Raw genomic sequence first — 27,289 nt, forward strand, 5'->3', positions numbered from 1 at the left:
TATACATAGATAATAAGCAATAAATAACATATTTTAAAGCGATAATTTTATTTATTGATTAAATATCTCAATAAATACAGATTTGTATAAAATGATTATCTGAATATATACTCTATTTCCACAAAAACGTTAGCGATTACCTCAAAAAGTGTATAATTATACTTTATACAAGATGTAAATATTAGAAGCAAGAATTAACGATGGATACCTGAAACTCAATTTCATCGAGTTAGTTAATCATGAGCGAGGTAAACGATTTAAAATATGAATTTTAGAAAAGGTTCAGATAATTCTTATTGCTAGATCAAAAAATGTCGAATAACATTTGTGCTTGAAAGGTTATTGCAATATTGCATTAACCATTAAAGAAAACTTGTTGTAAAAAAGACGTATGCGCCTCCAGGCTATTTCATTTTAAATTATGTATAGAATATATAATATAAAATAACGTAAAATATTCTAAATAAATTATTACAAAATGTTTTTTTTTTTTTTTAATTTTAAATACATAACACCGTTGAGTCTCTTTCGCTTGTTCTATTTTAGTCTGAGGTGATTATTTAACGTCAACGAGAGATATAATCATATTGAAAAAAAAATTGAATTTGAATTTAAATCCTGGTGGCAATCAAGATATACATCTGACGTTATATGAATTGTTCCTCCTTTTTCGATGGGGAAGGGTGACGTTTGCTTTAATTATTTTATTTAAAATTCTTTGTTGTACACGTTTGAAAAGACATACATCTCCTATGTATATACTAACATAGTAACTAAAGAAGTATAACGGCTGGTCTTATCACCGAATGCAATTCCTTTCGGAATTACAACCATAGTTTGGAAATAGATGAATGCTAAATAGCGGATAATAGACATGTACATACAAAAATACTTATGCTTACTAATTTACGTATATAAACATTCGCTTATGATGTGACGTTTTTGTTCAGGAATTGAAGAATTATTCAGAAACAAAATTTAACAGCCGAGACTATGAATAAAATGTGTTGTCTCGTCCCGTGAAGGGCTTATGCTTTTGCATTATATATTGAATTTTCGATGCCTTGATGGCATTTCATTTTTTTATTGATTGACATATTTAAATAATAAATAAAACGAATTCTATACTGGACATCGTGAAGACAAAAGAAGGTGGAAAATGGTTCAGATCAGCGCTGTTTTTTAGTTATCATGTTACTTTCTAATGATAAAAATTCCCGAATCGCGACCACGACCCGGCCGATGAGGCCGAGAGAGAAGTCTCCGAATGAGGCCGGTGCAAGATCAGTCATAGGGGTGAACTTTTCGAAAGACCTTTGGCTTACAGTGGGTTATCGATCAGAGATATCTCAAAGTCTCAAAAATTTCCTGTGGATGTGGGGGTGTTAGCAAACAGCATGGTCTGCAATTTCCTCGAATGACAAAATAACACGATATGTTATTCAATACCGTCTAAAAACATTTTCATCGAATGAAAACACGTAAACTTCGTAGTTCGTTCTAACCCCATTTTGTCTGATAGCACTGGATCGGGGTTCCCCGGGGAAATTAGGGAAATGAAGCGCTCGATCGCATCCCTTGACGATGTTCTTGACACCGCAGCTGAGCAGCCCGTGAGACGAAACGCTAGACTGATACGTCCGTTATTAATTCGTTATACAATATATTATAACATTCTCCAATACATACTCCTCCGTTTTAGATTTCCTATAAGGCCTATCACAGCGGCCCGCATTCAGTATAAGTGATGAACCAACAAAAATCAATTTTCATCATGTGATTTTAGAACGCGGTAACGTCAGCCTATAAATTAGTAATGCCTACATTTCGTTTTCAAAAATTTTACAAATCCTTCAAGTTTCTGGGTGTACGCTTATAAAAGATTCACAAGATATCTAAACTTCATTTTCTAGGTTCAAATCTCAAATAAAAAGTATATTATAAAATAAGTATTTATATACACACATACGTACACACAAATGTCAGACAAAGGAAAAAAGTTCTTTCGTATTTTGTTTAAAAATTCACGATACGTCTTTCAAAATCATTTAAATATGTTATTATACAATTAAGTCTAGCCTAGTTTTGCTATAAATATTGAAAACTATGTTTTCACAAAGAAAAACACTTTTTTATTGTACGTAACATATCTTACTATTACAGTGTATTACATTAATATAAAACCATTAAAATATATAAAATTTATTAGAAGTGGTGTCCGTTGGCTGTAATACAATCCTTTAATCGTTGAGGCCAGCTGTCGATAGCAGCACGCTCTTTCTGTTGGAAAATTCTTCATTGCCAATGTTATAGATTGACATAGATCAGGGGTGAGCAACCTTTTTTTGTCGGAGGGCCGCAGTTTCAAAAACAGTGGGCCATGAAAAAAAAAGTATATATTCAAGGTTCAAACCGTGTTCTAACCGTTATTTATGTTCGTAATCAACCGATTTACAACTTATTAGACACTTTTATTATCTTTAAAGCCTTGATAAAATAAATTAAAATTTACTTGTCTCGAGAGCGCATGCGGCCCGCGGGCCGCGGATTGCTCATCCCTGACAGATTATTTTAGGGACTTCAAGTTATCTAAATATTTGAGCAATACTTCCTCTCTAAATCTGACCATTAATCATAATCCAATTGATTAAGATCAGGACTTGATGACGCTCAGTCTTCATTCCTGATGAAGTCTGGAACGTTGATTTCTAATCAAGATTGGTGTTTGAGTTTTATGACCCGGCGCCGAGTCTTGCTGAAAAGACAATTCTTGGTTATTAAACATGGTGTTGTTAAAAGGCATACCTACCTACTTTCTCAAGAATGGTTTTTTGATACACTTGTGCCGATGTTTTGATATCTTTGTCCCAAAAATATAGCTCGGTTATTACTTCAAAGTTAGCACCCCACCAAACCATCACTGGTGTAGGTCAATGCCCTTGTTGGACTCTGTCGACTAATTGGAAAACTTGTTTAGAGCTTTCAGCGTTAATACGGTATTTGTTCGCTTAAACATTGCTCTATTGTAAAAAATTTCTCATCGGTGTACAAAATTTTTCTGCACCCTCACTTTGCGTTCCAGTTAAGCAGTTAGTTTAATTTTACAAACTGATTCTATTTTAAATTATCTTTTAATAAATGAGTAGTGCTTCTCTTATAGGCTGCAAGTCCCAACCCATCTTTTGAATTATGCAACATGGTTTTATGTGCTATCCTCATTTCCCGAAATAAAATATTTTGCTTTCGGATAGGATTTCTTTGAATTCTCTCCATTATTGCTTTGATCACCTTTTCCTTACGAACACTACTTGGACAGCCAGGGCTTTTTGTAACAAACAGAAGAGGTTTCGTTGTACCTTTCAATAGGAGAAGATTTTAAAATTGTATTTGGCACCATACTTAATTTATGTAATGCTATCACAGCGGTTCTGCTCTTTTTATTACCTCACATTATTTTAATATCATAAAATATTTGACAATATATTGGCGCGAAAATAAGAAAACACAATGAACAATCATGTTAAAATTATAGATTCTAAATTCAAAACTAATATTTTGTTTATTTTTTATTGTAATAGTATGTATAGCGAGAATTTTTGCCATTTCGTTTTGATTACTTTTTGCCAACATGTTGGTAGTGACGTTGCTATTAAAATGTTGGGGTTTTAATTAAATGTGAAAGAAGTTTTGAAATTCCTCTAATCTGACTTTGATTAAAGAATTCTGAAATGATCAAAACAGGTAGAAAAAGAGCTACCAGATTAGAAAGAGCTAACATCTTAACTATCATTATATTATACTTAACGTGTGAATATACCGGTAGCAAATATAGCAATTGTTATAATGGTATAATACACAGGTTCGCCGCAATAGTTCGATACGCTGACCGCTACTTCCAGCCGATAAGGTGTTTACACACGGCCCGTTGTTGCACACAGACTGGTTTAGGATTCCCCAACAGTTATCATTTCTGATGTAATAATATTTTACATAAAAAAAGTTTTCAAAAAAAATTTGCTTTTTTCTGCCATAGGTAAACTTTAGAATCAAGTGTAATGTAAAAAAAGTGTTCGAAATTAGAAAACGTTAAAAGTTTATATCAATATGGACATGACGTTCACAAAAAAAGTAATTATCAAGGTAACAGATGACAATTTTTTATTCTGTGTGATGGGTCTTCGCAAAGGATACTTAAAATAAAATAATGTATATATTTTAACGTTTATTATTTAATTAAAACGCCATATTTACATAAAAATAGCTTCATCTTGTTCGATCATTTGCAAAGGACAGGGCAAAATTAATTAACAATGGTCAGTATGTCTGATATAAAGGCTATTTTAATCAATAAAGTATATAAAAGTTGTTGTAACCTTATTGAAAATATATGTGTTATTAAATATATAAATTTATACATATTATTAAGTTATAACCAGCACACTTTCTTAGTATATTCATATCAGGTTCCTTTTCTTCTTTGACGTTTATATTTTCCACCAATTTATAAGTTCATCGTTGTATATGTACAAGAAATGAGTAAAAAATTAATAAATTGTATCTAAGATTAAATTTTGCCAACAAAAGTGACATAATTCCAAGCTGTTTGTGTCTTTAGATTTTCATTTTGATTAAGTCTAAATAATTTAAAGTAAAACTATCTTAAACTTTTTTTTATTTACAATAGAGGTCAATGTTATAATATAGGGTTATAATATAAGGTGATATGTTTATTTTAAATGCTCTTTTAATGTTTTATCTTTATATAATTATCATTTGAAAATGGAACAAGAAATAAAAATAAACTCGTGTCACCTGAACTCTGTTTTCAAAAAGTTAACAAACCTTTCATTAACTATTTATCTCTGACCGTCCTTTTCATAGATACATAGTTAAAATTAAAAGTATATTACTAAGTAAATCTTCGTATAGTTTTTAGTTGATCGATATATGTGGAACTTGATATATTGAGTCACTTACATGTTTGAAATTATAATGTACACATCGAAAATTAATAAATATCATTTAAAATGAGCAAGAGTTGAGTTTTTGGTCGGCTCTTCTGAGCAGAACGGCATTTAGAGATGGTGGTAGCTTCCCATTTGTAAAGTTTAATTGACAATTCAAAAGTGCGTGAAAATGCCAAATTGAATAAAGATGTTCTGAATTTGAATTTAAATTTACATGTTTTATTGTTTCGCATACTAAATGCATCGAGAACCCGACGAATGCAATTACGGTATGTCCTTCAGAAGGACTTTTCGCACAAAACGATTTGTATAAATATCATGAATAATAGACGTTAGTACAGTCAAGCCGTGATTTTCACGGCTCGCACAACATTTCGTCTACGTTTCTATTTTAAATTAATTTATACAAAATCTCCTTTTGGAGTTTGTAATAAAGGTGAGCTTTTTTTTCCTATATTGCTTATATTATTCGAAATTTAAAATGTAACATTTTTATTTTCTGTGTTGGTTTTATAAATATGTTTCTTTCGAATTTGAATTGAGGAATTGATTATTCGTTGACTATTCCAGGGATTGCTTATTTGGTAATCCGAGACGTTTGATTAAAATTTGTAATGTTTCGTGATTCGCAATTGATTACGTATTTAAATGGCATTACATGTTTTTTACAGTAATTAATTTTATTAAATACATATAAATAAAAGTTCAAAATATGTGTGTTGAGTATAAATATTCATAATTATATAAAACTTCCTTTGATAATTATTGAATATTCTGTAAATTAATGGTGACAGGTTGATGATTATTACAGATGCCAGTTAGTTAGTGGCATCGGCCAGTTTTAGTTTCAATTTTACGATAGTAACTTTTTTAAAATATTACAAAACAAAAATGAATTTAGCCGCATTTGGCTTGCGAGTCGCTGGCTAATCCCCCCTGGACTCATTACTATTCAATAGCTTTGTGGTTTTAGAGTTTTTCCTTAATTTCGAATTAAGGAAAAACTCTTAACTAGTAACTTGTGTTCTTTCCCACGAGTATCCTCGTATTGGTATGCTAAAGTTTAAGCGATCTAAGAGCCTAAAGGCATCCTGATTGAAATCTTGAAGAAATTAAATAGGTGCAAGCCATTTGCTGTAAAGAGGGTAAGGCAAAGTGCCTTCATAGGGCCGTCTTAATCGTAGTGTAACTGTAAATACCAAGAGGTAGATGGCATTTTTTAGAACATAAAATCAGAGTGGAAATAATGAACACTATGTTCGTATTTATTACATTGAGGTATATGTGGCACATACTATTAGCTTATTTATTTTAATTTCCGACTGATTGACGACAATATAGGTTGAATGGTTATATGCGTAAAAGCATTAAAAGAGTGATCGTATTGCTTTTTTGCATGTAAAAAGGTTTAAATCTTTTATACTTGTTTTCAATCACCTTGTATAATATGATTACAATAAAATATTTTTTTTTATATAATATGGCCAATAACTTCTATCAGTACAAAGTATGTAGATTTTGTACAGCCCGAAATAATTGGTTTGTCGTATTTCAATAGAAAAAAATTAATGTAACAAGTTTCGGAGTCATCACTCAATACAGGTTGATTTTAAATAAGTGTAAAAGCTGTAACTTGGTTTTGTTAACAAATAACATAACATTCACCTATTTTTTATTTAGCCTTAACACCTATTTACAATCAACATATATGTTAATTTTTTATTATATTAAAAGATAACTGAAATAATGTAAATTTTGTTAATAACTGCGTAGAGTACCCGGCGATAAATATTGCACATTGATACTTGTTTTAACAGCTCCTTATATATACCGGACTGTTTGTATTTCGTGCGACATGATAACGCTCTACGAAGCCGTAAAATTGCCGATTGTCTCTTTCCAAAGGTCGATGTGCAATACTGTATTATAGTTTGTTTCTATTATTAACTTTATAAAGTTCAATGAATTATTACAACAATTTTCCGCTTTATAATATAACTTTGTTTTTCATAAGATTTCAATCAGGAAATATAGTTCTCTATTCGATGTTTATTTAAGAAATTAGTTATTGATATACATAGTTAACGTCGTGATAAGTCGCTTGATGCGGGCAGCGTGACAGTGGTCAACGTGGCGATCTTTGAAGAAGGTTTATGGCTTGCAGCGGGCGTCTATTATAATGATGATATTTGTTATATCTACTCTATAGAAATATGTACATAATATGCGTCGAACTACCCATTCGGGGATTACCCGTTTTATTCGTAAAGGGATTCCCCTATACGAGTGAAACGCGTGGATTTATAAACGAACGTGAGAAATCTTAAGTTACATCACAGCTTTGTCCCTAGGGAAAATAAAAAGAAATACTTCAAAGTTCACAAAGATTGAAACAGATGTATTTCGTGGGAATCGTACTCTTGGAGAATCTTTTATATATATATATATATATATATATATATATGTATCTTGATTGCCAATTGGTTAGTTTCCGATTTTTATTCCGTCTTCAGATTTATTAAATGTTCCTTTTCTAAAAAGACAACAGGTCTACATACATTCGTATAGTTTCTTTACTATATATTCAATCATTTACCTGTCTAGTCCTATGCAATGTGTGTCAGTATATAGCGGAACAATGAGTGAATACATTACATTTTCCTGTTTATGTTTTATATGGTATTTGCTGTCCCGACGGCCTTTTTACAAGGAAAAGTTATACGTCGTATTTTATAAGAAAAAAATAATTAAAGTAACTTATTTCATAGGGATAGCCTCAACTGAAATAAATTACGTGTAAACGTCTATTTATATACATAGCCCGTTAACTATGAAAGTCACAAAACTTCTGTACTAAATTTTCTGAAATATTTATGTATCTTCAGAAGTAGGTTTTTTTAGTTTTTTTTTTTAAGAATTTTCGGTACTAGATTAGGAATTTCAAAAAACAAAAATGAATGAAATCCATAAAGTAGTTCTGAAATACGTGAACAAGGAAAATGAGGTTAAATTTATATTATTATGATTAAATTAATAAGTATGTAGTAATAAGTAAGTACTGGGAATAATCCTCTATAGATGCATAACCACTTTTATAACAGCATGCCCCAAGATGGCGCAATAAATAAATTCATTCTATTTTTAAGAACAACAATTTATGTATGTTTGGCAAATTTTATGTACATATGTTTTGTCATATAAAATAAACTTGGATTCTTACAATTAATTGACTGATTATCAATGGAAAATAGAACATAAAAATGACCATTTTTTATATCTTAAACATAGTTATAAATATTATTTCGAAGGTAAATACCGGTCAGCAAGATGAGCGACTCCAGAAAGAATTTGTTACTCCTGTTCGATCGCCCCGGCGAGCCATGCTTCATGCAGAAGGGCGAAGAAAAAGCTGTCTTCGACCTACCCGACAATTTTTACGTAAGTTTATCATAAAAACTCTGTATATATATTCTTTAAGATTACAGTTTGGTAACACAAAGATGACTATACATAGTCAATATAAGACAGACACTGCTCCCGATTCGCATCCAAAAGACATAACCACGTGACCTTATGTGAAAACCTTAATATAACTCCGTTCAGCTTACCGGACCTTCTCAAGAAAAAATCTACAGCAGAATGTTTTGATGAGTTGGCCCGGCACATTGTCCTAAATCTCAAGGCATTTAACGGTCGGTAGCGCTTGGGTAGCGACTTAAATAAAATAATGTAGCAACTAATATATAATTGTGTATTTCAAATTGTATTGTTAATATGTATAAATTTTAGCTGTATTTACCCGTAAGTGAAAATTGTGTAAAAAAAAAATTGTAAAAAAAAATATTATAAAACGCTGTCGTGCCTCGCAGCTGGGAGAAGAAAGATCCGTATCAAATAGCGGCAACCCTCTTCCAACTGTCTGCGTTTAGTTAAATTGTAAAAAAAAAACATCAGCGATACAAATTAGAATTAATAAAAAAAAAAGTCAATATAAGAATCGCGATCACCGATACAGCTCGAAAAATTGCTCGTGTGAAATGGCAGCGTGTGGGGCACATAGTTCACGCAACCGATGGCTGTGGGGGGCCGAAAGATTCTCGAGTAGACAACGAGTCGGTAGACGTGACTTTACCAAGCCCCCCACTAGGTAAATCGACGACATAGGTCACGATGGTAGGAAGTCATGCAATGCGGGCAGCGCAAAATCGACCATCGTGGCGATTTTGTAATAAGCTTTTGCTATGCAGTGGGCATCTATTTTATATTTCACGATAACAACACATAATGGGTTGCATACACAAACACACACAACGACAACAAAAATCAGAAAGCTAAATACAAAAAAGCTACACTAAAAATAAACCTAAAAATTAAACGTTAATAATAATTAAAAATATATCTGCATATTTAATGTATGGTGGAGTATGAAAAAATATATTTAATATGTTTACTCTGTCGTTACGTTACAGCTCTACACATAACCTGTCACCCTGTAACATATATCTATTTATAAATAATAATGTGAAATCCTCAGATTTTGTCATAAAATTTTATTAAACTTTAGAAACGAAGGTAATGCTCTCTTGCAAAAATTACGTATATTATATTGATATTTATGATTGAAAATTTTAATCCGTTTTCACTGTAGCCAGAAAAGTACAAGGCGCTAAGCGGTCAACTCTCAAATAGATTCGGAAACGGAGCCAATCGCAATATTCCTGTTCGCAATATTGCGCTGCCGAACCTGGAACTCCCCATGCAGTTGCCATACAACGAACAGTTCTCTCTGTTCGTGCCCAAGCACAGGCAAATGGCAGCCAAGCTGATTGACATTTTCATCAGTAAGTCATGTAACTTGTTTGGTGTAATATTTATAACTTCATTATTTCAGTCCTTAGACATCCACTGCTGGGCATTAGACTCCCTCATAGATTTCCAATAAGACCGACTGGAAGCTGCTTGCATCTTAAGTTTTTAACAAGATCGTTGTGCATCTTGTGGGTGGACGTCTTACGCTGCAATTGTGGGTCCGTGCTCGACCTTGGCGGCTATGTATTCTGACCGCCAGATAACTAAGAGTTTAAGTTTTTTTTTACTTTAAATAAATGTTATTGATTTATGAATAAAAAGTCCATTCATAAAATTTTGCTAAAAAAACTTTATGTGAATGGAATTGGAAGTTATAATTTGTTTTGAAAATTCGATTATTTAAAAGTAAAAACGTTTCTAATCTTTTCGTTTAGAAGGTAAAGTTCTTGATGAAAAATCCTATACCACGTAATGTGTTCGATGTAAAGTTTTGGTTATATTCCATTTTTAGATGGGTACGCCAATAACAAAATATAATATATGCTTACTTTAAAATTTAAATAACTTTGCCGAATTTAGGCCAACATAGCCCGGGCTATAAATATATATGTTAGCTTACATTTAAATCTCAATAAATGAATTAAACGGAAAATAATATGTATCGGCTACGTAAATAAAAATAAAAGAAGACACGGACACTTAAAAACAAATTGATTAAAACGTACGTATAAATTTTATACTTTAATTACAGTGATATAATACCACTGTAATAAAAAAAGTTGAAATACACCCGATTCTTTTTTTAAACGGTTTTCTTTCAGACGATTTTGAAATAACGCGGTTCATTAAGAAGAATAAATACTCTTTTTATACGATTTTTTTGTTATCTGTGTAGATATGCGCAATGTTGATGACCTGCTGTCGGTGTCTACCTACTGTCAGCTACGAATCAATCCCTACATGTTCAACTACTGCCTCTCTGTCGCACTTTTGCACAGGTTTGTATCTGTTGTTTATTTTGTGGGTGAGTTTAACAGGTTAGGTAGGCAATGTTATAGACAACACCTAACGAGCTGGACCACAAAAATTATAACGCTTGGATGAAACACAGACACAGTTTATTTAAAAGTCATCCGCCAACAACTTCAGATACACCCACGCCGTAATAAATTATTTGTTGGATGAAATAATTTTTACATAAAAGTCTCACCCCTCATTTGTAAATATTAAACATTGATGCAAAATTGGTATAAGATAATTTTTAATTTCATATTCCATCACAGGACTAAAGATTTAATAAAAATTCACAAACAACACATATGTCACTTGACGCTGTTCGCCATTTTCATTTTTTTTATATTTTTCGGCGTGAGACGCGGTTTTGACAATCGCCTCCAAATCATACGCCGCGCGTCTTTAAATTTTGCGCATGCGTAGACCGATGGATTGACAGATAAGCGAAAGCATTTTGATAACTGTGATTATTTCGCTATAATTTTTTAAGATCTTTTAATGAACTGGGCATTAGGTATATTTTTATTTAATACTATTCTACTCTACCTGATAGAAGTATACTCTTACAGACTTAAAGAAAAAAATATTTTTCAAAGTGCGTCCGGTTGCAATCATTTTTAATTTTGAAAGGAGGATGTAATTCAGTCTTCGCTATAGGACTTGCATGGAAAAATTAACTTACTGCCCCTCATCCGTGGGTGCAATTTTATAAAATTTATCCTTGGTTATTTTTAGCATGCAAAATAAGTCTTGTTAAGTTATATACACGATTAGGTTTTTCTATATTATAGCTTCAAAATATTCATTTAACTTTCGTTAAATCAATCCTTCGCTGATTTCCTCTCGCCGCAAAAATATTCCTACTAAATTCAAGTCTCTAAGCATTATGGATCCAGAAACATTGTGATAAGTCAGTATATACGCGGACATCTCTTATATATTTATTTATTTGCAACTTTTACATCTCGTAACCCAAGTGACGTACAAAAGTTAATAATTTTTACGAACATATGCTATATACACAGGGTACATACTAAACTTATTTTGTAATTACTCATAAAGACATTTATACATACATATAATAGTACGAAATACTTTTATTGACTATAATGTAACTTAATGAATATGGTTAATCATTTGTTTGTTTTAATTCTGGTAGACCTGACACAAAAGGCTTGAACATCCCAACCTTGACGGAGACCTTCCCGGACAAGTTCATGGACCCCAAAGTGTTCCGTCGCGCACGCGAGGTCAGCACCGTGGTCACTTCAGGTCCAAGGGTACGTACGTTATTTTATTGGCAGTTAAATCTTTAGCGCTTTTTTAATACTACTCGAGACGATAGGGTCATTGACCTGATGATTCCTCGTCTGCAGCAAAAGTACTCGTACCTTCGCTCGTGAAGCGGACGGAGTCATCACAATACTTATATTATATTATTTATTATGTTTATTATCTATATTTGTTATAATATAGATAATTTCGTATGATGTAGCGACCATTGTTATTTTAACACGTACATAGGGTTACGAGGTCTATAAGACCCCACAACTTTTATTTTATACGACGAACAAAATCCAAATTGCAATCTCGTAATTTTTAGTAAATGTTGACGCAGCGAATGTGTTAATATGACAAAGAAAATAAGTTTTAAATATAAGGTTTTGTTTACATAAAGTTTGAGACCTTTTTGAGACCAAAGTATAAGCTTCGGTTCTTTAATAAAATTCCTGAAACAATTTTTAATTAGTCCGCGAAAAATTTCAAAGCTAAAGTTTGGGCAAGATTTATTAATAAAGAATATAATCGTAATAAAGATTATATATAACATGAACACGCGTGGAATTACCGTCATGCTGTTTTATTAGAAGAAAAAAATGTAATATTAACGTTAAAAGAGAAACCATCGATTTACTTGGTCGGTTCTTCTGGATAGAATCATGATACAGAACCTGTCAGTAGTTTATGTATTAATATAAAAACTTATTTAAATGTTTGTTTTACTATGTTAAGATGTACAAGTAAAGCATGATCGAAAAAAATATTTGCTTTATTGTTTAATTGCACTTAGGTTAAGGAATTTGGCCAGGTGGTGATTATGCTTCCGTCATAAGCTCAGATCTTGCACCTGTTTCGGTCTTTTCAGAACTCTTTAGAAAATGTTAGCTTAACATCAAGAATGCCAAAACGCGTTATGTTTCTTGAAAAGGCGGTTTAAAAGCATCGCATTTTTTTGATCAGAAGTACCAAAATTTATGCCGTCCTTTCTCAATGCTTACATGATACTGCCAAATAATTCTGAGTTTGTACATAATATATGTGATGATAATTTTTCCCCAAACTAAATAATTCACCGAGATTGATCACATAATAAAATGAAAAATATGGAAATGTTTGATATTTATTTATAGCTGCCGATTGTGATACCTCAAAATTATACCGCATCCGACGCCGAGCCAGAACAGCGCGTGGCATACTTCCGAGAGGACATTGGCATCAACCTTCACCACTGGCACTGGCATCTTGTCTACCCCTTCGAGTCAGCTGACCGTTCGATTGTTGCCAAGGATCGTCGTGGAGAGCTGCTGTATTATATGCACCAGCAAATCATTGCCAGGTATGTGTGATACTAGAAAATAATTAAATTAGCAAGATGTTTTCTTAATGGTAAAGAGGTAACAAATGTAGCTAAAACAGAAATAAATAATATACATACACAGAGATTGGTTATAGATGTAAAAGCTTTAAAGGGTGAAATGTGTAGCTTATTTCCTGTCAATTAATGTATGGTACACACTATCCAAGAAACGAAGGTTCCAGAAAAAATTAAAAAAAACCGCTATAATAAAAAAAGCATTAAAAAGCCTTTTCCCAATTACAACATAGCCACGTATTAAAATTAATTACTGACTACCATTTATGCTTGAAGATTTTATTTTACCAGAAATTATTTCCTTGTCGAATTCCGATAGAAAAAAAAATAATTTGATTTAACTTATTCATTTGATATAGGGTAATTGCAAATAGATATATATGTTTTAAAGGTTTATGCTGACAAATGCGCCTCTTAAAACAATACTTTTAACCACTCGACATGTATATATACAAAAAACTAAAAAAAATAGTTCAATTAAACTTAGATTTATCATTGATTAGAAAAAAAAAATATAAAAAAAGTTCTATAAATCTGACATAATTTTTACGGTTCTGTTAATTTTTTTTAAATTTAGAAACTGATTACCCTATTAGTATTTTATTAAATCAATTTTAAGATACAACATCGAGCGTTTCTGCAACAAGTTACCCCGGGTGGTGCCGTTTGGACCAAATCTCAGAGAACCCATTGCTGAAGCTTACTTCCCTAAACTAGACTCGCAAGTCGCTAGCCGAGCTTGGCCTCCCAGGTAAACATTTAAGTTGTTTAATACTTAGATTTTCTAAATATAATACTTCTTAACAGGTTTTGATTTTTGAAAATAATAGGGTGAGACAAGTTGGACCTTACCTAAATATATAAACACTTTATTAATAGTAAAGCCGTGACAAAAACAATTTGAAACTTCTTTTATGGCTGGTAATTTTAGAGGAAGATAATGGATACTATACAAACTTCGTTAAAATCCATAACAGAACTGTCAGTAGTAATAATAAACGAAGGAAACGTTGGAGTGAAATCTAGTGTCTTTGATTGATAATTTGTTATTGTTTGTGACTATAAAAATACACAGTCATTATCATCATCAGCGCTATATAAGCCAATAGACGCCTATTACAAGGCATAGGCCTTATCCAAAGAACGACACGATGACCGGCCCTACGCTGCTTAATGGGAAGAAGAGAGAAGTCTACTCATGGCACGTCTACCTTCTCGCGCTCGATACTCGAGAATCTTCTGTCTCCAATAGCTATCGTTTCCACGAGCGGTGTGCCCTGCTCACTTATACTTCAAACGAGCAACTCTTCAAGCTACTTCGGTGACCTTGCTTCTTTTGTGGATATCCTCATTTCTGATCCCATATCGCAGCGAAATAGGAAAGGCACCGTAATTGGTTAAATCTTTATTATATCTGAGAATATTTTTCAAAAATTATACGATTGAGGATTGTTAAGTATCAATTGCCATCACAATGTTTTCAGGTATATTATAAAATTATATAATAATAATAATAATTCTTTCTAAGGTTCGAAGGCTCGATAGTACAAGACATCGATCGACCAGTGGACCGAATCAGGGGCGACGTGTCGGAACTTGAAACCTGGCGGGAACGCATACTCGAGGCCATCAATTCAAACTCTATTCTTATGGTAAACATACAAAATTTTTGTTTTATTGAATTAAGCTAACGCATTATAAATAAAGTAAATATAATATTACGAATTATAGTACTATAATCAATGTCTATGGAAGTATATAATAAGATAGACTTGAAGTAACATAGGCCAGTGGATAGGCAAGTTGAAGCGACGGTGATCACACAACACGCAAAAAAGATGGTCACCACAAATTGGACTGTCGACAATATTAACGTCGTTGAAAGATACTGAATGCAGACAGCTTCCAATCTATGGGAGAAACCTGTATTTTGAAAATTCCTATGGGTAACAGATGTTCACTGGGGTAGTAAAGTTCTGGAGTGAAGACCACACAGCGCTGCGTAGATCGTCCATCCATAAGCTAGACAGACAACCTTGTTAAGTTTGTCGGATGACGAAGGCAACATCCAATCAGTCCTATTAAAAATCTTTCGTGTGGTCTATGTTGAGCGGTGGAGGTTCTACGGTTGAAATGATGACGATAAAAACCTGCAGAGATATAACAGTCCATATTCACCAATGAGTATAGGTGGACATCAATTTTGTTGGTTCCCCTACGTCTACAAAGTTGTCGTAGTTCAGTTCTACCCTTGATTGCCTTTAAATTAACTAAATATCCTTGGAAATAAGGATCGTCTTCGAATGCACGTGTATTTAGAATGTAGCGTATTTGGTCTTTGTGACGATTTGTCCGCAAAGGAGAGCGGGCAATGAAGTGCCAAGCGACTGTTACTCGTATTTTGTTTGGTAGTAGGTATTATATTTGGTAGTAGTTTGTGAATAATAATGCAAACCCCTTGTTAACATTTAAAAAGTGATGTTCATAATATGCTTTCATTTGTAAATACCAAAAAACGATTTAACAAACTCCATATCGATTAATCGGTTCTGTATTACTTTAAGACGCAAATGTGTTTATAAAAGTAAAGAAAAACCTCATGCTTACATAGTGAGGCATTGATCTCCTAGTCTAAAACTACCTGCACTGAAATAACTCATTTGATTATAGTTTTACAACTGATTGCAGAAAATATGATGTAACAAAAAATCAGTTAATAACCGTAGCTCCCTTGACAATGATATTATTACCGCTGTTGGAACATAAGGATTCACGTCAGAGGATACGGGATAATAATATATCATGAAAACTCACGCATCGGTAGTGCTTCTAGTTAATAATAATAAATGGAAGATTAAACAAATATAGTGCGTTCCAGTATTATTTATTACCCAAATATTATAATAAATTTTCTACCTATTAAAGAGGTGTCATAAAACACACTGTAATCGGAAAATGTGTTAAGATTTATAGGACAGCATCACGTATATATTAATGTAGACATGACTTTGAATTTTAGATAAAAAATGTACTCTATGAAACGTCTTCGTATTGACAAAATTAAATTTGTATATTGATTGAGAAGATGCTATAATCGCTAAATATGTGAACATGATAAAGGTCATGTCCACGTTACTTATTCGTTACACGAATAAATGTATTATTTTAATGTAACATGTTTATGAGAGATCATTTTATTACGATCATTTTGTGTCGTTGTTACAAGTCATGGGCTAAACTCAAAGATATCTATTGGAGGATATAACATAATCGCCACGCTTGTTAATCGCAGTGTGGTGTGCAGCGGACGCTGGTGCTCATCCTCTGGAAACTTGTTTTAAGTAGTGGCAATTTTATAATTAATATGTATGAATGATATATTATATAAGACTGTATCCAGGAAATCGAACCCGCGACCTATTAATGTGAGTCTCAGTCCTCTCAGTACACTGCAGAAATGTGAAAGTTACTGTTGTTAGATTTAGTTGATTATTTTTTTTCTATAAGAACCTTGTACATAGTGTTAGGCAACTTATAAAAAGAGATGAAAGAGATAGGTAAAGTAATTTTTTAAGTTATGACGCGACCATGTGAAATAGTGATCCAACATCCGATTGGATCCGAGACATGGTTCATTTACGACGGGCCTCGTAAAAGGGGTCCAGGTCATGCAGAAGATGGAGAGGGTAATGCTCGGAGATTCGAATCAGTAATGAAAAGATTCTTAGAAGAACCAAGATCACCGACTTAGATCGAAGAATTGCTCGTTTGAAGTGACAGTGGACGGGGCACATCGCTAGTACAACTGATGGTCGTTGGGGTCGAGGGGTTCTCCTTTGGCGAATACAAGCCGGTAGACGCGGCGTGGGTAGTACCCCCACTAGGTGGAATGACGCTGGATACGAGCAGCGCAGAACTAGTCATCCTGGCGATCTATAAGGGAGACCTATGCCTTGCATAATATTTCAGGCAACCTAAAATCGCTTTATCAATTCCTTATACCTAGTAATTCTTTATTTCTTTGTTTTTTTTTTTATTTTTTTTATTATTTAATTGTTTTCTTTTCTGTATTTTAGCCCAACGGCCGTCGAGTCCCACTTGACGAAGAGACGGGTATCGATGTTTTGGGTGATTTGATGGAGTCGTCCATTTTAAGTCCCAACCGGCCATATTACGGTGACCTGCATAACATGGGCCATGTGTTCATGTCGTACGCTCACGACCCGGATCATCGTAATTTGGTTAGTGAATTTTATATAATCAATATTATTGTAATATAAAATTATAAACTTACACTGTTGAGTGGCGTACACTGCGTAAAAGTTAAAGTATAAAAGTTATAGTAGTATCTAGGCATAAAATACAAACAAAAAGACATGTTTGTGATAAAAGTTATCAAATATATTTATTTCTCGAAGTATCCCAGTCACAGCTTATAATTGCCATGAAACTGTTTTACGACTACCCTCAAAATGTTACACTTAAATCTCAAATTTTGTGTACTTTTGAATTTAGCTTTAGATTTGTGAACTCATTGTAATGAGCCATCATGCCAAAGGTGTGTTTCCATTGTTCTTTATTGAGTACGATGGTAACCTGATCTTGGCTCGTCTTCCAAAACGATTTCTTTCCTATTTAACCAAAATAAATTTTAAATATCGAACAGTTTCATGGGCAGATGTTTAGTATAAGTTAGATGTAAGATCGTTGTTCAAAATTCGTTGCAGTAAGCCATACAGTCCATAAATAAAATATATACATACAAAACAGAAAAGAGGTGGTGAATTTTTTTGAATTTTTTTTGAATTTTTTACAGCTGTCCCCTCCCGCTTTGTTTAGGCAGCGCTGCTTTTTTTGGGTAGAATTTAATAAAATCTATACTTGATAATTTTTAACATACCAAAACAAATATTGTGGCAAATTTATTTCGTTACAAGAACCACTTATTGAGGTAGATAGAATTCTGAAAAAAACCGGTTCTTAGTTGACCTGTACTAGCTAAAAGAAATATTCCACCCAAACAACAAGTCACTAAGCGGCATGTCTTTGAAATATGGTGATATGTCGGTACATACGTAGAAGTTTTCTATATATGACTTATAATTATAATTCCTTCGTAAGAAAATTTAGATTGTATCTTTTTACAGTTTTTTACTTTCGTCAACATATTCTATGTATGTAGATATAATCTTTCGTTTATAAAAATCATATTTCGAATCTAAGTTGTCAAAACCAAGGTCACCACGTAGCTTAAAGTATTGCTCGCCTTAAATTACAGTGGGCGGGCACATCGTTCGTGCAACCGATGGCCGTTGGGTCAGAAAGGTTCTCGAGTTGTGAAAACGGACCTTATCAACATTAGATAGATTTATGACACTGTCAAGGTCACGGAAAGTCGCTGAACGCAAGCAGCGCGGGACCGATCATAGCGATCTTTGGTAGTGGCCTATACTTTACAGTGGGCGTCCATCGGCTGAAAATAAGCAAATTAAGTTGACAAAATAAACTTAAAGTTTGAAGGATATTAAAAACTTTTGTAATATCTTTCAATAAACCTGAAGTTATTCTAAAATTATTAACTAACTTAAGAGGATATAATAATGTTATATTCTTTTATTTTTTCTCTCTAGCTTATAATTAGATTTTAAATTGTTTGTCGTTTTTATTTTAGGAGCAATTTGGCGTGATGGGAGATCCTTCTACCACGATGCGTGATCCTTTGTTCTACCGTTGGCACGGTTTCATCGATGACGTTTTCGTCCTCTACAAAAACAAGCTACCGCCTTATGGAAACGACAGGGTATTTGAATTTTCTTACCGTCATGTATTATTATGTGAATACTAAATTATATTTTCTGACTTTTTTTACACGAAGTAACTGAAGCTCAACGAATTGTCAAGTTAACACGTTCACTGCGGGCCCAATTTTGAAGAACTTTCAGCCGGTGCGGCTGAGGTCGAATCAGCCTCAAGCTGAACTTCCTAGTAGTGCGGTTGAGGCCTTTTCTGCCTCATGTTTCAATCATTTTTAAACAGCCGCCGCACTAGAGAGAAAACACGAGTTTTACGCGCCAAACCAGTGCAAAGTCTATCATGAGGCTGAATCGGCCTCAAGCCGCAGTGAACGTGTTAAAATGCAGTTGGCAGGTTTGGCGCACAGTGGACTATGTTAACGTTGTTCGAATATGCAGGCGGCTGCTAAAATCTATGGGAAAGGCCTATGTCCACCAATATCCTATGGTGGAAATAATGATGACGATAAAGAATGTCTGAAGAACCCAATTTGTAACAAACTAGAATCAAATTAATCTTATATATAATGTTATCTATCAAGTTATAGCTAAAATGATTCTAAACATATCTTTATTTGAAAAGGGCCCGCAATAGATTTAGTCGGATTTTTTTGAGATCACTTTCCTAGACATCCTCAATAACAAGTTAGAAAATCATTCCCAAGCTGTATTATTACTTATAAATCATTTGTACCCTGAATTAAAACCAAATTAAGCTCCCTTATAATGGCTTATAACAAATATATTAAGGTGTTTATCGAATATTATATCGTACACATTAATTTTTGTTACAATTATCATTAGCTACTATAGAAGCAAAGTTGCCACAAATGTCCAATGCAATTTACAATGTCATTAATTTCAATTTAAAATTCCCGCTTCATATGTCAAATTAGATTTTGATCTGAATTTTATTATGAACGAATGATCGATTTACTAATTAATTTTATAACAATTACGGAATGGTTATTAATCCATAGAACAAAAATCGCAGAAAATGATTTAAATCATTTCATGCTTTATCGTTGATAAGTAGAAAGATTTCGACCATCTTTAGATTTGTTGTAAATAAATATTTTATTGAATAAAAGTTACCAAAATGGGCCTACAATAAGGTTATCATGTGTAAAGTTATTTGATACATTTAAAAATAAAAACTTCAGTATGTTGTACAAATCTTATACCAAATGGAAAACTGAGCAAATTGAAGCCATGGAGACCAGAAAATATAGAGGATGCTTTCCAACATTATAGGATATTGCAAAAATTTTATTCTGATCTCTCTGATCTTCTTATTTAACTGAGAAATTTTATTAAAAAATAGTAACGTTTATAAAAAACTTGGGTCTAAGTTTTAAGGTCTAAAAGTAAGGTAACATTTCAGTTTCGTAGTTTCAGCCTATAGATGTCTACTGCAAGGTATAGGAGAAGCCTATGCAAGGTATAGGTAAAGATATCTAAGTGGAGGATATACCATATTCACCGTAGTCGGCGCGCAACCCGCCTGGTTGAAGATGTGAAATGTTGAATTGTGGAATTATTGTTCGCAGAGGATGCTGCCTATCCTATCCAATCTTCTTTGTGAGCACCGGCAATCCTATGTAATTAATACATAAAGTGTGAATTCTCTGAGATTATATTCTGAGAATCGAACCCGCGACCTTCTATCGCAAGACTCAGTTCTCTATCATTTGGCTACCTCTGCTCACTATTTCAGTTTCTTTTACAATAGTCTTTAGTTGATTTACCATTTACCCTTTCCTGTTGGTCCTATTAGAAATCTGTGTAGAAGGCTAATGTCCAGTAGGGGACGCCTTATGGCTGAATTGATGCTGATAATGCCATCCTTTAACGATTTAATTCAAGTTTTATTCTGATGACCACATGTCTACCCCAAGAAAGGTGTACCATAAGAGCTCAACCTGTTAGAAGCTATAATCAAATTGATGAGAAGGGGCATCCCCTTTTATGACAGTCTTCAACGACGATGGCCATAAATTGTATTGTAATTGTAATTTATAAATTGTAGTGTACGTAATTAGGAGTTTGTTTACAGTTGGATTTCCCGGGCATTCGTGTATCGTCGATATCCGTAGAGGGTACAGCTGGGAGAAATACCTTCGCAACTCAATGGGAGCAGAGTACCGTGGAGTTAGGCCGTGGTTTGGATTTCACTCCTCGTGGCAGCGTTCTAGCACGATTCACTCACTTGCAACATGACGAGTTCAATTACGTGTAAGTTATATTCTTTATCTCAATCTCAATAGATTCTTCAACTAACAGCATGACTGTGATTTTACCTGATGTTAAGTGGAAATAAATGTATTTTATGGTGCTATCAAAACCACTCTGTCATAAGAGCGAGTATTCTTAACTGCTACACGACATTATTTTCTTAACAAAATCGTTCGTACCAAAAACTCTTTGGCAATTCCTCGATGGTTTTTACTTGATCATTTAATCATAAAGTGAAGTGTCCTCTAGGAATTGAGTCATAAACTCTATCCTGTACAATAAGTCTGTATCTACAGTCTCTCTCTTTCTATATATACTTATGTATAAATATAAATACATAACTATCATAAAATGAACACGCCATTTATGATTTAGTTTTGCTGGATTAGCAACGAAAACAGCATTATGCAATGTAATCAACCACCAAATTGAATACAAACATTGTCCTAACCTATTTAGGTAAATAAATTAAATAATTTGTACAGTTGAATCCATGTTAATTGTGCATAGCTAAATCATTTATTATGATTATGAGATTTCCAACTATTATTTTTATCTGTTCTGCAAGAGGCCACCTATATAGATACTTATACTATATTAAAAAAGGGACAGTTGATAGTTGCTATCTGCGGTAGTTAAAACAACTGTATGATAATTTACAGCAACAACATTCGAATAAGAACGTACTAGTAAAATGTTTTTATTCGAAATAATAATTATTTTAGAGAAATAATGTATTATTTTAGAGAGTAAAGTTACAAAAATAAAATTAACATCCGTGTATGAATGTTTATTTGTTGGTGTAGTCATGTGTGCATGCATCCATGCGTCCATGCTTGCATGCATGCATGCATGTGTACATTCTTACGTATCACTTTGGGGTTTATTTTAACAAGAATTAAGAACATTTTTAGTTCTGTACTCTGTCATTCAGGACATATGTCGCTTATCGTAAAAAAATACATCTACTTACAGTCGACCTTAACTCCTTGTCTTTTACTATGAGCCATATATTTAAAAATGATGTTATTAATATGGCTATTATAATTAAAGCGTATGTTAAAAGTATTTTAATAATTGCAAATTATTTTAATATATTAATAAAATTTTACCGGTTGAGAGCTACTAATATGTTTGAAAAAAAAAAGATAATTGGCGACTAATCAGAATTTAAGAGGAATAATATACTAAAGGCAACTGAGTGAACTGAAACTCTGGTCTGAAAAACGGGAACATCTTGATACCAAATATTTGATAGTTACTCTGCATCATCATCGTAGTTTCTCCTTGAAACTTTCCATTTCAGTTTTTATAAAAATAATAACAGTGTAAAAAAACTTCGTTACTAATCCTAGATAGCATTCAAGAACGGTGAAATCTGAACGTATTTATCCACGTTAAATTAATCTTAAAATATTTTGCCAACAGAATCGAAGTCGACAATACATCAGGAAAGAGCGCTATGGGTACAGTTCGTATATTCATGGCACCTATCACAGACGAGAAAGGAAACCGATTTGACTTCAACGCGCAGAGGAAGCTAATGATTGAATTAGACAAGTTCTCACAGGGATGTAAGTAACTATTCAAATTTATAAAATTTTTATTCAACATGGAATAGATTATATCTCTTATTGACGTCTAGATGAATTTGACCACTCTTTGAATGATAAACATCTCAAACTAGAGAAGAATAGATAGAAGAAACTCAGCGGAAATATATATTTTTAAATGAATTTAAAATTAATTATTTAATGATTATTGAAATGTCACAACATGAACAAATGAACACTTATATCTTTATATTAGTAAATAATGAAGTTTTTAAATGTATATATTTTAATATTTATAACTAATAAAGTTTCTCAATATAGTTACATGTCAACTCCGTGGACAGTTTTATTAATGATGAACGGCCAGGAGACACAGATAATGTAATCCTTTTGAGTCCAAAGATAATACAAACAGATTATTCTCATGTGTTATCTTATATGAAGTAATGTACAATGAAGTAACTATTAGGGCACAGAAAATTAACAATTTGTTCATAGGAGCTTTCTTAACATAATCTAGGATACTATAGTAAGAGCGAATACATTGCCTACAGTATGAAGTCGTTTATTAGGTAAATCTTATATATTATAATAACAGCACAGATTGCTTATGTGTTTACTGACCATCAAGTATCTAATGACAATAAACACTTACTAAACGTACCTTACAAACAAATAGGAAAGGTTTTTAACAGAGAAAATTCATTAATCAAAAGAATCGATTTGCAAATAATCGATTTTATTACAAAGCTGTCACCTTTATCAAGCCATAACAATATCGGTATTGTTAGATGTATATTTTTATTAATTATTATTACTATCATGAAAACAGTATAATGGTTTTTAGTGCCACTGTGGTTAAAGCGTAAATAAGCAGATCCTTGCTTTTATAGTCGATTTATAGTTTACAGTTATAGCAAAACATCACATCATTTAAATAACAAACTATCAAGCGTTTCGGTAGATTTATCTTTTAGTATGTTATGGAAACTTAACAAACATAAGCTCTGCCAAAAGACATATTATTGCATTACAGAGTATGTTCACGATATTTTATTTGGAAATGAATTGTTTTAATTTTAAAGAATTTTTTTTATACATTCAAAAAAAAATTACAAAACATATCGGAGTTTTTTGTTAGTTTTTCTTAGTAGAAAGCACGTAAGGATATAACGTAAACTTAATCTTAAACTGATCATCATAGATGATTGTAATATTTTATATAATCCGATTGATCATCGTGTCGATATTTGTGGAAAGCGTACGCCTTGCAGTTGGCGTTTATCGTATATGATGATGACAATGATTGTAGAATTTATTAAATCATTAATTAAAAACATTTATTTTTATCACAGTACGTCCGGGCAAAAATACAATTCGCCGCCGCAGTGTCGATTCCTCTGTCACCGTTCCATTTGAGCGCACCTTTGCGAACCAGAGCAACAGACCTGGTGAGCCCGGGTCCGTCGAGGCTGCGGAGTTCGACTTCTGCGGTTGCGGCTGGCCGCAGCACATGCTGCTACCTAAGGGTACCAGCAATGGTTACCCTATGGTTCTTTTCGTCATGGTTTCTAACTGGGCTGATGATGGTGTAAGTATTTTTCCTACTTGATTCTTCAATAATATAAACTGATTTTAGTGTAATGATAGATGGAAAAGACTTGCGTTTCGTTGTGTTCATTCACTGCAAGATATAGGTCTCCCCCAAAAGATATCTATGGGTAGATACACCGTAATCGCCACGCTTTACAGGAGAATTGACAATATCACTGTAGTAATTGCAGCAAGCAATTATATAAGATTGTATCCTTGGAATCGAACCCGCGAACTACTATCGCAAGTCTCTACCCCTGAGTACCACTGCTCGAAACATCATTCTTCGTAGACTTGCTTTTTGATTAAACCAATTCTTTGAAACCCAGAGTGAACGATTTATCTTTAATTTTTTTTAACTATAATAAGGGGTAGTAAGCTTTGTTTTGCTCTTAGATTCACCATTTATCAATTCTTTCACACCCTTTGAAAATATAGGAATGATTAAAAAAAATGATTTTACTATACGGACCGATGTTAAAACACTTCATTTTCTCTTGTTTTGTTTTATTAGTTATAAAGTTGTTTTAGCTAATTATTTTAAACCCTTAAAGAATATTTCACCAACAATAAAATATTATATTGTTGTAATAATTAAGCTGATACTATAAGAAGCAATTATTTCCTTATTGTACATAAAAATAATATTCCATCGATAGCAAAGGTGATAAAAAGGACTTTTATTTAAATCTTCTAATAAAATCTATTGAAATACATCATAATAATAAAGGTATTCCAAATGATATCGATGACTTTCATAAGAAAGATTTTAAATTGAAATTAATGTGTTATTGTTTTGCATGTAGATCAAACAAGATCTCGTCGGCTCGTGCAACGATGCAGCTTCTTACTGCGGTCTACGTGACCGAAAGTATCCGGACCGTCGGGCTATGGGATTCCCCTTCGACCGTCCGGTACCATCCAGCATCCGAACCGTAAATGACTTCCTGAGACCTAACATGGCCATCGCTGATTGCAAGATACGCTTCACCGACGCCGTCAGGATCAGGAGTCAGCGGTGAATTCGTTGCACCGAAAGATACAAGATGTTAATCATTTAGATATAATTTCGGAATTATTTTTATTTAAAAATTGTTTCTAAAATCTAACATGTAACCTTTTTTGGTTTTAAATTGTTATTCTATCAGCGAATTTCCAAAACATTGTTATTTAATTTATAATTAACATACCAAAGAAATATACCTATGTATCCATGTGTATGATATGGACATATTAAATCATCAAACAAATATAGCCAACCGTTCTGGTCGAATTCCACTCAAAGTTATTTGAAATCTGAATGTATTAACATTGTTAAATTTACTCATGGAGTACATGAATACTGAAATCTATAGTAAAATTCGAAATATTCGTTGCAATAGAATTTGGTTTTCATTACTTGCGCGTCATAAATTGAATTATTCTGCTCCGAATGTGAACCGGTAATGGATAACGGACTATTTTAATTTAAGTTATGGGTCAAACTAGTTAAGTAAAGCTTTGTTAATACATGTACATATTAGTATTTTATTATTTATAAGACTGAATAAATATAGCTTTTCCACAAATAGGTATTTTTTTTAATATTCTTTATAGAAAACGCTACAAAATATACCGCCGCCCACACCCATTAAAATGATTAGTGCGAAAATGCAACTTTTCAGGAGAGACGAAAAACTTAATTTTGGTTATATCTCAAAAATTGATACACTTTAAATTATAATGTTTATAAAGTTTGAAAGCTAATGTTATACTGAACAATCTTTGAATATTTATATTTGACAGAATTATTTGAAAAAAAGGCAGAAAATTATGTAACATATTGAAAAATCCGATAAAAATTATTACGGTGATTGTCCTTTTACGGGGGCGGCGATATAAAAAGTTACATAATAGTAAAGAAACAGTAATGGGCGGTCTTAACACACAAGGCTTTCTTGTTTTATTTTGTTGACAAATTAAATTGGGTAGGTGTCACTTGTTCTGATTTTTAATTAGTCGCGTGTAAAACTTACTGTTTTCTAATGTGAAATGTGTGAAAATTACTGCGATAACATGACGCTTAGTTTCATTTCTAAGAATATTTCCTACGAACGTAAATACTAAAAAGAGCAGAGTGTGAAAAATAATAGCGAAAAACATAAGGCTTCAGAAGATTTAATGGTCTTCAAATTTATACACTGTTGCAACACAAGCTTTTCTTCAGTATGAATACTCATTCGCCCGATACGCCCAATGCTGTTTTTTGATCAATTGATATATATTTATTTAATTAAGTTTAAAGCGGTGAAGATTGTTTAAATTGTGAATTTTCGAGTTGTATTAACAATATAATGCTGTGTACATTATTTTGCCAATAACAAATAGGAAAATAAATCGAAAAAATACATACATATATATACATATACATATACATACATATGATGTTCAATGAAAAACACTCAAATTCAATTCTAAAACAACTGGTTTACAAGTCCTTCTCTTCTTATCACATCAACAACAATATATATATGTACATATAATCAGCATCAAAAATTTAAAATCCCACCGAGTATCTCCTTACCAAAATTAATTTTATGTTTACGATTATTAATGATTTTATTGATTTCACATATTAAACCTACTTTAACTTTGGATTTACCTTCAAACTAGAATTCGACGCTACCAGTGTTT

At 32.7% G+C, this 27,289-nt stretch overlaps 1 protein-coding gene across 1 annotated transcript; it reads left to right on the forward strand.

Moving 5' to 3' along the window:
• Positions 1-5,314: 5,314 nt before the first annotated feature.
• LOC137924199 (phenoloxidase subunit 1-like) lies at positions 5,315-26,184 on the forward strand. Its single transcript, XM_068767563.1, has 14 exons — positions 5,315-5,403; positions 8,276-8,405; positions 9,616-9,808; positions 10,672-10,774; positions 11,950-12,070; positions 13,202-13,407; positions 14,063-14,194; positions 14,972-15,095; positions 17,520-17,684; positions 19,115-19,243; positions 21,292-21,470; positions 22,899-23,044; positions 24,379-24,614; positions 25,423-26,184. Exons 2-14 carry the CDS (start codon positions 8,295-8,297, stop codon positions 25,636-25,638), a joined length of 2,061 nt encoding a protein of 686 aa, XP_068623664.1. The 5' UTR covers positions 5,315-5,403; positions 8,276-8,294; the 3' UTR covers positions 25,639-26,184.
• The last annotated feature ends 1,105 nt before the right edge of the window (positions 26,185-27,289 follow it).

The sequence above is a fragment of the Battus philenor genome, unplaced genomic scaffold (assembly GCF_028537555.1).
Source record: "Battus philenor isolate CCGP_79_NKW_IND1 unplaced genomic scaffold, ilBatPhil1.0.hap1 SCAF_23, whole genome shotgun sequence".
Taxonomy (NCBI): Eukaryota; Metazoa; Arthropoda; class Insecta; order Lepidoptera; family Papilionidae; genus Battus; species Battus philenor.